The sequence below is a fragment of the Mesocricetus auratus genome, unplaced genomic scaffold (assembly GCF_017639785.1).
Source record: "Mesocricetus auratus isolate SY011 unplaced genomic scaffold, BCM_Maur_2.0 Super-Scaffold_100004, whole genome shotgun sequence".
Taxonomy (NCBI): domain Eukaryota; kingdom Metazoa; phylum Chordata; class Mammalia; order Rodentia; family Cricetidae; genus Mesocricetus; species Mesocricetus auratus.
Genome location: NW_024429189.1, coordinates 82,663,675 through 82,677,574, shown reverse-complemented (window position 1 = coordinate 82,677,574; position 13,900 = coordinate 82,663,675). Strand labels below are relative to the sequence as shown.

The 13,900-nt window shown below is 42.0% G+C and overlaps 1 protein-coding gene across 13 annotated transcripts in view; it reads left to right on the top strand.

Moving 5' to 3' along the window:
• Positions 1-13,900, top strand: part of Meis2 (Meis homeobox 2) — a 200,061-nt gene that overhangs the window by 52,956 nt on the left and 133,205 nt on the right. For all 13 annotated transcript variants that reach the window (XM_013121107.3, XM_013121111.3, XM_013121105.3 and 10 more), the window contains one exon: positions 10,364-10,509. In XM_013121107.3, coding sequence (XP_012976561.1) covers positions 10,364-10,509 — 146 coding nt within the window. The remainder of the gene's footprint in view (positions 1-10,363; positions 10,510-13,900) is intronic.

The following is a 13,900-nucleotide window of genomic DNA, read 5'->3' as shown; positions in this document are numbered from 1 at the left end:
GTGTAGTTAATACGTTCCAGGAGCAGATTAAATGTAGTCTAGTGTCTGTAAGAAAAATTTTAAACTGTACCAGTGGGCTTTCTTAGGTAGGAAATGCTTTTTGTAAATATAAAGGCCATATCTTCTCATGAGAGACCTGTTGATTCCAAGATGTTAGCCAGCTATCTTTACTAAAACACTTTAGAATGCTAAATATAGTCCACTCCAGTTAAATATGGATGTTTTAAAAAAGAAAATCCCAGTTAGTCTGCAACAGAAGGACATTTTGTGTGACAATATTTTGCATGATTAAAAATTTAAACAGAATAACAGCTATTTATATTTACAGTTACATGCGAGTAATTACTAAAGCAGACAAAATACTTAGAGCATAATTTAATAATGTTTTCCTCTAGCTAAGGTGCCAAAATTGTTATTTGCATAATTTTCACAATTTGTACTGAAACAGCTAAGGGAAATTAGGAAGCCATGCCTCCCCAAACACCTTTTTTCTTCTTTGGAAAATATGGGGATGAGACTTATCGATCATAATACCTCATTTTTGTATAATTTTTCATACATACCAAAGCCCTCATGTCAAAGCCATCAGGTGAAGGAGACAAGACCCATTTATACTTTCTCTTTTGGGGTCTTTATTTCAATGGTCAGCCCAGCCCAACTTCAAGGCTCCTAATTATAACATTTACCAGTTCAAAGATTAACCTTGGAGAGGGGGCATTCTGGGCTGTTGGTAACTTGATCAGCTTGGTCTTCTGTGGGTCCCTTGCTCTGGTTCTTTGTATCACAGGAGGGAGATGGTATCTGGCACATTCCTAGGATGACTGGAAGATAGCAGCCTCTGCATTTAGGGCTGAAAGATTGTGAACTCTGTTAGCTGAAATGCCACGCTAGGGAAGCCAGGCAGACATTAAAACAGCTTCAGCTGGAGGTAGCGCGGTGCAAGTAGAGTCGAATCTGAGAGCTGGGACCCGAATGGACATTTGTTCCTGCTTCCTACCTTAATAAAAGCTGAGTGTTAACTGTGGAAAAGGGCATTTGAGAGGTCACTAAAAATGAATCATTAGAGTGCCCAAGAGTGATGTACTGTGAATAACTCCAGACGGTACTCTGCACATTCCTATGTGCTTATCAGGTAACAGAGGTACAAGTACATGCTTTTATCCCATGCCACAGAGATTCAGCAGTCAGCTAACTTATAATATGCATCCCACTGGATTCAGACAGTACTCTCCAGAGCATTCTGTGGGAGACTTGGGAGAATAGATATTCTTTCTTAAAATGTTCTAAAATTTGTAACTGAGCTCTCTATATGTATGCACACACACATCTATATTTTTCAGAGGAGAATGAATGAAATATATATACTCGAATGAGAATAACCAAATGAAGCAGAGAATAGACCAAATGTTTTGCCAGCTCCCCTTCAATTCTGCTATAAAGGATTAGTGAGTTCCAGTCAATAAACAAAGCCCTTTTATGGCTCCTAGCGGATAAATTGAGGGACTGATTTGGTCAAGGACCAGTATGAGGATGTTTCTGTTCAACAGCTAACAGGATTCAACATGCTATGGAAAATACAGGCATGCAAAACTATACTCCGACACTCACGTTGCCAGCTAAAGCCTAAAACACAGCCACATTTACATATGTGTCCATCTGTCTGTTTTTACACTTTATTTTTCCAACCAGTGGGTGAAGTGGTTTTCATCCAAGCTGCAGTCTGATTTTTTTCCCTCACCCACCATTTCCCATTCTATCCCATAGATGCATATTTTAAAGTGTGTGCTATTCATCCCTGGACAAGCATTTGCATAGACTTTGCAGGGACCTGCCCTTTCCTCTGGGAAGTTGGGCCATCTCTGTAGATCTGTCCACTCTACAGCTGCCCACACCAGCTAGAGTGTCTCAGGATGTCTGCTGGGCAGCCAGTAGTCCCAGGGATCTCATTCTGTGCCCCCATGTCTGGCCTGGGCCATGCTGCCACAGTCCCAGTCCAGGGCAAGCCAGCAGGGAGAATGGAAGTGCTTTGGCTCTCTTCAGTGGAGAGCCTGCGTAAATCCTGTGTAAATAGAGAGAGGACAACAAAGAATGCGACCCCCGCCCGCCTGCAGCTCTGAGCTTCTGGAGCCATTCGGGGCTGAATTTGCTAAATGCTGCTTATACCGCCTGAGAAGTTGAAGAGAAAGGACCATAAAATCCCCTCTCTTTCTTTCCCTTTCTGTTTGTCCCCCCGGGGGGAGGGTGTTCAGGACCAGGGAAGCCGAGGTAAAGCCTGTGGAGACTTGTTTTTTCAGTGCTCTTTTGAGTGTGAAAAAGGTGGCCTGGGTCACTGTCCCCTCTTTAATGTCGGAAAACCCACACAGCTAGTAAATGTTGCATGTAAACGAAAGCCTTCATCCCTTCTGCTTCCTTCCTTGGTTGTGGGCCATGAACTAGTCACTTGAAAAAAAAAATCACAGAAAAACTTCATTTGAACGGTTAAGCCCAGCAGGAGAGTAAGAGAGGTCAGTGATTAGCACGTCTCATTGCTGCCCTGGCTTTTCCTGAATTTCTGGGTGTACTCACCAACTGTCCTGATGGGAAAATAAATAATGATAATAATGGTGATAATAATAATAACACCAACAATAATAATAACAATAATAATAATAAATTTCTTGTGGAAAAACATTGACTTTGGAAAGCAGCTTTTGCAAGCCTATATTCCAAAACAGAACCAGATCGAAGCTTTACCTCCTCTTTCTCTTTCTTACTTGAAATCTTGGTAAAGTTTTCACAGTGGGAGGCCCTAAATTAAACTCCTGGAAAGACCCCCTGACAACCGGCCAGAAAATAGCTTTTGAGTGTTAGTACATTTTAACCCTGTTTCCTAAGCACTGTATTAAGAGGAAAAAGGAATCGAGAAACGAAAGAACATTAGTCCACACAACACCGTGTGGCACTCAGATGGCTTCAGGGTACTTTCTTTTTAACTGCAATGCTTCTACTATCCGGAAGTGCATGGGCAGTGTGCGCCTCCCTCTCTGCCAGCCCACCTCTTCCCAATAGAAAAGAGCCAGTTTGCGATGGGGGGTACCATCTTCTTCACAGACAATCCATGATTCGTGTCCTGGTGCACGCTCTCTGTGGCGGACCAAACATAGTCTCTCGTGCTGCAATCCAGAGTCTAGTGTGGCCCAGTATCCCTCAGGGCAGGGAGAGTGGAGGGAGGAGGAGCCTCAGGCTCACTGCATCCCCTTCATGGACATTTTCCCTCAAAACCGGGCACAGCCCTCTCAGACCCTAAACCATCTGGGGCTTTTGCTACCGGTACATTCATTCCACTAACGTTTGAGAGTTGGCCTTATGCCCATGAATAAAGCATGCGTAACCTCTCAGACTCACACCTTTGTGAGAACATACATTGAAAACAGAAGAACAAACTGCCAAAGAAGCCAAGAACACGGTACCCCAACTCGAAGACAGGGCCTAGGAACAACTGCAAAAGAGACCTTTTCACTAGGATCTGAAGGCCAAAGAGCAGCTTGCTAGCAAAGAGTCTTAGGAAGAGGAACTAAAGACGAAGAAAATGGGCGCAGCAGACCCGCAGGAAGGAGGCTGGGAATCTTCAAAGGCTCCTTGACTCAGTCTTGAAAACTTGGCTGATTTTTCTGTTTTAAAAGTTATTTAATGTAAACCTTAGATCTACAAGGAAAAGATGGCCTTATAGGTAATAGATACTCTATTTTAAAATTTATTTTTATTTTATGTTCACTGGTGTTTTGTATGCACGTATGTCTGTGAGACCGTCCCAAATCCCCAGGGACTGGAGTCACAGTTGTAATCTGCCTTTGTGAGTGCTGGGAATTGAACCCTAGTCCTCTGGAAGAGCAGCCAGTGCTCTTAGCCACTGAACCATCTCTCCAGCCCTATAAATACTCTTATTTTTGTAAAACTATGCACCTGGTTATTTTGGGCCCATGTTTCTTTCTGTTTTTGTTTGTATTAAAGAGTTACTTGTATTTATTCTGTCGGGAGAGGTACAAGGCCATGCCATAGTGTTCCTGTGGAGGTCAGGTTTGTTGTAGTCATTTCTCTCCCTTCATCATGTGAGTTTCATGGATCAAACATGGGTTGCCAGGCTTAGTGCCAGGTGTCTTTTCCTAATGAGCCATCTTGCCAGCTTTTGTATTTATGTCTAGATACATTGTCATACAATCTCTCTTTGTGACATAAAGATAAATGAGTATCCTGGGCCTGTCTCCTGGGATTTAATTCTTCAGGGTTGAAGTATAATTCAGAGTCTGGCTCCACCATCCTATCTTCAAGCCATTCCAGCCCAGCACAAGGGAGAGGCTGGATGTTGAAGGCATGGGTGTTGAAGGCCAAGTGCCTGTCACTTTCTGTGACTTCTGACAAATGACTTTGCACCTCAGTTTTCCTCACGGTAAAATGGAATAAATAATAGTTTTCAACTTTTCTCTCCTTTTCTTCTCTCCTTCTTTCTTTCTCTTCTCTTTTTTCTTTTTGAAGATTGACTGTGATTACAGCATTGTGAGTACAAATAAAGATAAATTTGTGGGGATGAAGATAATGAAAGTGAGAAGTGTTGATAAAGCACATTATATGTCATAGGAGTACCAACATAGAAAATACATGTTGAATAGAAATGTTTAGGGACTGTGTAAATGTGTATTTGCACATACAAGAGTGCGCCTTCCCCCCAAAACAGTTCATCTATAAATACTTTGACCCTTTTATACAAAGTTCATCACTTTATAAGTATTTTATAAAGCTACACATATACAAATACACACACATACATATATATATGTATATATATATATATATATATACTATATACCTGTTCATAGTCACACATATCATACACCAGCACCCGTGCATTCACGAACTCATCTAAATGCTAGAAATGAGATGGTTGGGAGGTATTACTTTCTTCTTATCTGTCTTTCTATCTATATTATCTATCAATCATTTATTAGTGAGTAACATCTCTGATTACCAGATCATTGGCACCGGACCTTGTCAGGGTCTCCACTTGGCCCTGAAAACTTAATCACAAAAATTCCAACTTTCCACTGATTGTAAGTGAAACCCTCTCAGGCCCCAGCTGGCTTTTGAAGCAAAAATACGTCCATTTCTATTTGTGGCCAACACAAACCAGCACTCAAAGAGTTCTAGGTGTTACACCCTAAAACTGACGGCCTTTTCTTATATCCCCTGACCTTCTTCAGTTTGGGTTGATGAGAGGGCTCAAATAAAATAATGCTTAGAGAAGTAAAAGCTAGCTTACAGGGTTCTGAGAAAGCCTGCGGTAGCTGAGCGGACTTGGAGAAGCTATGGCCAGATTCTGGTTCATCCTTGAACACAGAAATCTTGGGCAAGGGGTTGGCCACATAGTTTCAGTGTCCTCTGAAAATGAGTTTGTTCTTTAAAGCCTGGGGAAAAGAGACAAGAAGGATTCTCCATCCCTGTGGTATTAGACATATTCTAACACATTATCGCTGTTTTTACTATATCTTTACTCCAAACTTTTCAACATGTCTAGGTAGATACTGACTTTGAGCTAAAGGGGACAGCATAGTATGCAAATGAGGGGAAGTGTGTCCTTTGCTTGAGTGGTTTTTATGACCAAGGGTTTTAGGGATGGCATTTTCTTATGTTGAGTCGTCTGAGGGTCCTCTCATAATGTGCTCGTAGCTGGCTTGATTTGCTGAATATATATCTATGGAAAGTGACTTTTGCTTTTCCAGAATATTCAGGGCACCTTGGGATTCAGCATCCTGCAACTCCATGGTCTGCATCCATTGCCTAAGCAGGTGTCTCTGTAGCAATGCCTGTGCTCGGAGACTATTCGGCCCAACCCAGGAAAGAATGTGGGATTTCCTAGGCACTAGGTCTTCGGTGCATCTGAAATTCTGCCTGCTTCTTAGCTGATACCTAAGCTGCTGAACTGCATTTCAAGAGCCAGTATTCCTGTCCTATTTAAAATGAACATGAGACAGTCATGGGAATGGCCAGGACCCCAGAACAGTCTGGAGGCCTATCTACACTGATATAATGAAATTAAATTAACTTTAAGAAAGAAAAAGTTGGGCCTTTGAGATGGTTCAGTGGGCAAAGGAACTTGCCACCTAGGCCAACAAACTGAGTTTGATATCTAGAGGCCATGTGGTAGAAGGAGAGCTCTGACTCACATAAGTAATCCTCTGATCTAAACACACACACACACACACACACACACACACACACACACACACACACGCAAAGAACCAGTAACAATCTTTGTGCTCGTGGCCTTGGGCCCAGAATATTTTGATTCAACGAGTCTGGGGTAAACCCATGAGACCTACACCTCCATCAGTCTCCCTTGTGGTTTGTATACTTGTAGTCTATGTGCCCACTGGCCTTGAGTATTTCCTCTTATGTTCACATATGTTATATCTCACTAAAGTACAAATAATTTCAATATCTTGTCCAAAATATAGATCTCTATCTTGGTCAAAGGATTAGCAATCTTCAAAAGGAAATAAACTCAGCATTTCTTTATTTCTTCATCAGAGATGGGGATCTGGTAGTAGTCCAGTCACCCACATAGGCCCTGGGAGTACTAAGGTCTCCCTCCCTAGGAATGTCTTTCTTGGCATGTTTGCAAGTGAGTGTGCGCATGCGAGCAAGGACTATGCTACCAAGAATAGTCCGTATTTACTCTGTGGGTGCAGTTCCCCCAGTGTGACCATTGTCAGAGAGGAAAAAGCCTTTGAATAAGCCTTTCCATCATTCACCTTTCCAACAAATGGTCATGCTATTGAGGTTATGCATCTAGGTAGGACAAAAATAAGGAAGAAACAATTCTTTTTCTCGAGGCTTCTACAGTATTGAGTCATAGCTTCTGCGTTGATGTCTGCACTGTCGGTGTTTCTGTCTCCTTTAGTACACACATTATGCTACTGTATACACCCCCTCCAGCAGGTTAACTCAACTGACGCACATGCCAAAGACCAACAACCCTGTCCCACACTTCTGGGAAACAAGAAAGCAATATCCAATGCTACCAGTAACTTAGCTCCATCTGTGCCTACAGATGTTTAGTTTAGGTTTAGAACACATAATCGCCTTTCAAGCATTTTCTTTATGTTGCTGTTAGAACTTGATGCTAGACTTGTTTCATAGTTTACTGGAAAAAATGATAGTATTTATTGTTGTATTGGGGAAAGAAAAATCCCTCTTGTTGTAGAGATACAAATACTAGTATTAAAAGTCTTTTATCCATATGCATGTATGAAATTGTCAAACTTAATAAAAAGTATCCTATTGAGTACCTAGCTATTAATATGAAGCCAGACATGTTTTTGTTTATAATTATTTATGACACTTATCTAAATTCAAATATTTCAAAACATTTTTACAAAATGGACTGCTTTCTATTAAAATTCATGTAATGCTTCTATTTTATCCAATTTAAGTCAGTCATCAAAGGATGCTCATGCTAGCTACATTTTTTTTCTGGAGCTAAACATAGTGAATCATATAGGCTGAGGGTGTTATCAGTCTCTTTGCATTCTAAACAAGAGAAAATGTACCATGGAGTCACTGCCTCTCATTTTTTAAGGTCATTGATTGGGTTCAAAAGGCAAATGCCTTTTTTCGTTGAACTTACTTCAATTAAGCCATTAACCTTTTGCAATAAGTGTATTCAAAAATCTATCAAAGAAAGCTAAATGAGATTTTAACAAAATCCTGACAATTTCAGCTTAAACATATACACAGAAACCATATGTGCTTAGGAAGAAATATATACACACAGGCATTGTTTACAGAGTGTGTTTTTCTATTTGGAAGACAGTGAAGGAAGAGTTATTCCATACATAATCTGAAACGTGCGTTCAGAGAGCCGCAGAGACTCCACAGTAAGAGACAAAGATATCTTTATCCACAGTGTGGAGACAGACAGACTGACTGACTTCAAACTTGGACTTGCAATGTGAATTTTTTCCCCTCATCTCTGGGTACTGCTTTCAAAATTGCCTCAGGCTACAGAACAGCACCTCAGATCCCCAAGGCCCACTGCCTGGCTCCTAATAGCCACTCTCCATCTGTGTCACATGAGCAGCTGATGAGATCGCTCCAGTGTCTGTATTTTGGAGAGCACTTCCACCCAGGTGAAAATGCTGGGGTTGCCAAGGAGCAGTCAGAAGCCATTAGTGTGGGTGAGAATTTGCCTTGCAGCAGTTCCTTGGCACGGTGGAAAGTGTGTGCACACGTCCCCATTCAGGCTTGTGTGTGTGTGTGTGTGTGTGTGTGTGTGTGTGAGATGTATGTGTGCATGTGCACGCACACATGTGCATGCGTGCGTGTATGCAAGTCCCAGATAGATGCACATGTGTGTGCAAGGAAGGTCTTAGATTCTATATACCAGTATTCAAAAAACCAAAGGATTTTTCTTTCCCTGCCCACGCATTTGTTCTTTGACTCAAATAGTCAATTTGACTCTCCCTCTCTCCTCCCCCCGTGTGTGTGTGTGTGTGTGTGTGTGTGTAAAATGTGTGTCCCCACCCCCAGTCTCTCTGTCTCTATGTATGTGTGTGTTTGTGTGTGTGTGTGTGCGCGCGCGTGTATGTCTCTCTCTCTCTCTTTTTTATCATAACAGAAGGCAAAGAAAAAGAGAACAGCAACTTTGGGGTCATGCTCTAGTGTTTGGGCAGATGGAAGGGAGCTGCTTTGCCTTGGGGCAGGGTGGCTGTAACGAAGTGGCCTGTCAGTCTGTAAATAGTGAGGGTCATCCCTTCCATGTGATGGAGGGGATCGCATTGCAGTGAAAATGGAAATGTCAATAAAATTAATCTGCCAGCTCTTTGCTGTGGTTTTTCTGCTTCTCTGGTCAAAGAAGGTTGAGGGTTGTTTTTTTTCTTTCTGTGAGAGAGCTAAAGGAACAGGTACCAGAAAGGCCATAAGGCAGACCCAGAAGTTCTAAGGCCAGTGCCCAGTGGGCAGGAAGTCTGGGTGAAACACCGTTTGGGAGGAGGGAGTGGGGTTAGGGATTTGCTGGTGGATCTGCTGCATTCCTCGGGCAGCTACGGAGTGCCCAGCTCAGGCTACATTGAGCACAGAGTTTATTGTTTTAGGCTTTCTTGGACAAGGTTTTTACTTAGCGTGGGATTTATGGCATTTACTGCTAATGAATGTCTATTCTTAAATTACAAAAAAACCCATCTCAGCGCAATTCCCAGATGTCCTTCCAGGACCCCAGCTTCTTAAACACCAGCAGGGAGCATAAACTCTCCACTTCTCTGTTTTCCTCTTTCGTGTGGCTCCAGGCTAATGATGTGCAAGGAAAACACAGCCATCTCTAAAGCCCCAGTGCTGTCCCCGTATTCTTCATTTATTTTGCATTTGATTATGCCACAAGTCGGATCTTGTTTCTTTCCTTTTTTTAAAGTTATTAGTTCAAATATTAATGTAGGGATATGGCATATATTACTACTCTTGATTGATGCCTTCCCAAAAACAGGAAGACGTGCTCGTATGAATTTTAAGAAAGTAGGGGTCCTGCAATGCCTTGCCAGAAGAGTTTTTCAGATACATAATTTAGATGCCCTCCAGGCAGGCTTTCAAGGCATTTTTGCCGGAGGGCAAGAAAAAATAACTCTGACTGTTAAAAGTAAATGATTTTTGCTAATGCACAATTAATGCCAGAGAAAAGCACAGAAGAGAAAGATGTTGATAGGAAGGCTCTGATTAAGTGAGCACCCTACCTTGATGTGTGTCTTTTTGTCTGCCCCCTCACGATAATGATCAGTGCTGCAGAGAGCTAAAAAGTTTCCATGTCATGCAAATGTGGAGCTTGGGTCATAGGAGTGTGCGAATGTGCGAGTTTAGGAGGTGACAGTTCTGGGAGGGGCTGAGCAGGCAGTGCGTTATGTGCAATCAACAGTGACACAACTACTGTCACCTATGCAGGCAGCCTAGAATATATAGACTACAGAACATTTAACTTGATTACCCGGCAGTCTGTGCTCACTATGGGCACGGGGATGTATTTCTACCAAATGGGTTTTCTCGTAGCGGTTTGCCCACACTGGGTTCCATAATTGACAAAGAGCTACTGCGCTGTGTCAAGTACACAATTATAATTGAATTAATGATATGGGCGAGAGTGAGACACACAAAATTAACATTTGAAGAGGCCTGGCTTAATTTTGTCTTTTACATATTTGTGTCTCCAATTATACTTTAATGAAAGGGAATATACCCCCTTAATGGATTTCTTTCAGCGAGCTTAGCTGAGCTCGTCATTAGCCTGGCATTGTTGTTGGCACCCTTGCTATGCTTGCTCTAATGGATCTTCATTTCTTCCTATTAGGTGATGGGTTAGACAACAGTGTAGCTTCACCTGGCACAGGTGATGACGACGATCCAGACAAGGACAAAAAACGCCAGAAGAAAAGAGGCATATTCCCCAAAGTCGCGACAAATATCATGAGAGCTTGGCTCTTCCAGCATCTCACAGTAAGTTAAAAGATATTAAAAAAATAACAGAAAGTTTACTCGTCAGTTTACGAAGTTTTAGCGAATCACATGGTCTCTCACACAAGGTTGGTTTTTGTTTTGGTTTGAGTTCCATCCTTCTGTTCATTTTTTAAGACAAGGTTGCCTGCTTTCTGTTCCTTGGAAATCTCGCGACTCATACAACCGTCATAATTTTGTCAACCATTACCATCCAAATAGTATCCTCTAGAAAGAAACAATGATTTGTCTTAAGAGGTCAGCAATAGACCTTATTCAAAATGGCCTGAGACTCTCAAAAAATATATGTAAATGTTTACTGTACAAGATCTGGGCAACTTCAGCCAATGCAGCTTCAATCAAAGGAGAGAGTGTTGCTGATTCTCCTGCTAACCAGTGCTGTCTCTGTCATCAGCATCTTCCCATGTGCGTGTCCAAGCTCATCTCAAGTCACGGAGGTGGTCTGATAACACAGTGTGTGTGTGTGTGTGTGTGTGTGTGTGTGTGTGTGTGTGTGTGTGTGTAATGCAGAAGAGTTGTTGGTAATCTAGTGCCGTTGTTTGCAAGGTTGAAATTAAAAATTCTGTTTTATCTGTTCAAGTCCATTATCTTAAAAGCCAATCCTTTTTGCTTCTAGGAAAAGAATAATATGTGCAATGGCCTTAAAGTAACAATTTATATCCCTGTGTTTGCAGTCAGCTCTATGTGTCAGTATATACTGTTGACTCAAAGACTCTCGTGATGAAGAGTGACTTTTTTTTTTCAGAGGAATTATGCATGCTTATATTTTACTATCCAATTGGAACTTTTCCGAGGATATGTCTTGTCTTAGCATTGTTTTCAGACCATTCTATCTACACTACAGCTTAATAACAGACTAAGCAGTGTATTGAAAGCTGAAGGTCTTACTTGGTTATCCAGCTTGTGTGTCGTCATGCTGAATGACATTAGTTATAGTGTTGTGAGTCCAGGAAGAGGTTCTGCTCTTATTTATGATGGTGGTTGTTGGTATGCTCTTCTCACAGAGGGACAGAGGGCAAGGGACGGAGTGGTGGTAGGGAGGGAGAAATGATGAATTCATGCTTCTGAAGCGGACATTTTGATGTAGGGACATTAGTACCAAACTGAGGTGAATTGATCTGGCCTCCGGTGTCTGGATCAGCTGTGAGTACCAACGAGGCTGCCTTGGTAGTGGTTATTCTTGCCTCACAGCTATGGCCATTTCAAAGGTCAGGGCTCTACACTGACTTGGCTCAGAGGAATTAGATGGAACATGCGTCTTTGGGCTGATTACTTAACCAAAGACAAAATAATGAGTCCTAAGCAAATACTGACTAATTGAAAGGGCTGTAAATCCATTACATATTGGTCAGGGATAATCAGGAGTATTTAATCACTTTTATCTATTCAGGAGCACTGAAGCTGCAACAGCAAAGCCTTCAACCTTGCCATGTGCTTATTATTCTCATCATTATCAAAATTACTTCACAGCTGTTCTTTGCTACATCACCTCAGCTGGAGACTGGCTAACCTGTAAAATGTTTTTAATTTGGAAGTAGGGTGAGTGTGAGGGGAGGGCTTCCTTGTTTTTCACCCCGAGGTTTGGTGGTTTAAGTAGCTAGAGATGCTAAGAAAGGCAGGAGCCTCCTAAACAGGCAAGCTGCTTCATCCTGACCAGAACATCTAGTTGGATGATTACCTTACAATGATATCTGTCTTGGTTGAAATTAGACATTTCCGTGGTTTCTTTGCAACCAGCCATCTCTGTGCTTGCATTTTCAGCCTCTGCCAGGACAACCGATGTCCCAGAATGGTCACATTTTAGAGAATGTGGCTACTCTGAACTCAGACAGAGAAGCAGAATCTAGCTAGTGAAACGCAGCTGTCTGAGTCACTATCTCCATGTTCTTTCCACCTGCAAAGGTGATTTGCTCAGGTCTTATCTGTGGCAGTTGCATAGAGACCTCACAATGTCTGCCATCGGTATACTCAAAGTCAAGGTGGTGATGGTGTAGTGGCAGGGTTACGGAAAAGTCAAGGGCTGTCTTCCTTACCTGTCTGGAAAACCACCAGCTCCCCCAGCCTTTCTGAATAGGGAAGCATCTGTACTCAGTCTATGAACAAGCCTCATGGTGAACCAGCTCCTGATCTCTTGCTTTGACTGTCATGGATTCAGCTCTCACCACACACTGCAGCCATTGCCCATGATTCCTTAGCACTTGCCTGTCAACTGTGTTACAAACTCACCATCCTTGCTTCAGGAGAAAGTCTACCTAGTTAAATACACGCAGGACTTGTGCAGAATTCTCTGTACTATTAACAGTCTCACTGACTGCTTAGAAAAAAAGACTCACATAAGTTGAGTCTAGGATTCAGGGAACTTCATTTCAATCCCTTTTCCTCTGGACTGTCTGATGGCCTGTTTAGCCCATTAAGTTCCCTTGATTTTACTTTGCTCCATTTTTCAAATGAGAAAGCAATATCACAGCATCCACAGGTCCCTTGTCTGTACCTCTGCATTTGTGTTCCACTCAATGTCCTTAGGCAGAGCAACGCCCCCAGCCCACAGTCATCTTGCCATTTCCTTCCTCCTTTCACTTGTCACAAAGTGCTTTTTTTTCCTCCTCTCCATGACCTTCTTTCACAAATTGCCCTTTTTCATGGCTTCCTCCCACTGGCTTTGTGTCCCATCTCTGTCTGTTCCCCTCCAGGCCTTTTCTGCACCTCCTTTGGATCTCAGAGAAATTCTCTCTGGCTTTCACTTTGAAAATGTTTTCTCTCCCCATCCACACTTCACCCCCACTGCAGAGAAGAGGCCCGGTAACTTTGATGAGATGGTCTTGTAAAACTTTTACTTTCCAATCTTTAATGAGCTGAAAGATTTACTCAGCTGTAATTCCGAGCTCAGAAAACAAGAATAGAGTCCCCTAACTAGCGACATGTTAATTTAGACCTCTTTTCTTACATGCACTAACAGGCATGAGGGAGTCCTTGGAAATAGGGATGCCCTGGTATATTTCTCTGTCATTTAATGAATTTCAACATTCAAAGTGAAATGTCGACTGGAACTCCCTGAAAATAGATGTGGCCTAAATTATTATTTCATGTAAATTTCTTTACATGTGTGGGATTCAATGCACATTCTTCCATTATCAGTCTCTTTAACATTATTTCAAACTGGCCTGTCTCCTTTTGTGTGGTGTGACCTGTTCTTGTAGTACAATAATCCCTGATGTACCCTTTTTTTCTTTCTTTCTTAAAAAAGAAGCTAATTGAATTATCTCATTATTTTAATTTGTTAAGCAAATGTATTTTGCATCTCAGGATGTGTTCTTATAGAAGGGGGCTGCAAAGGCTTTGCCCCCTGAATGGGCCATTGGCCCATTTTGACATT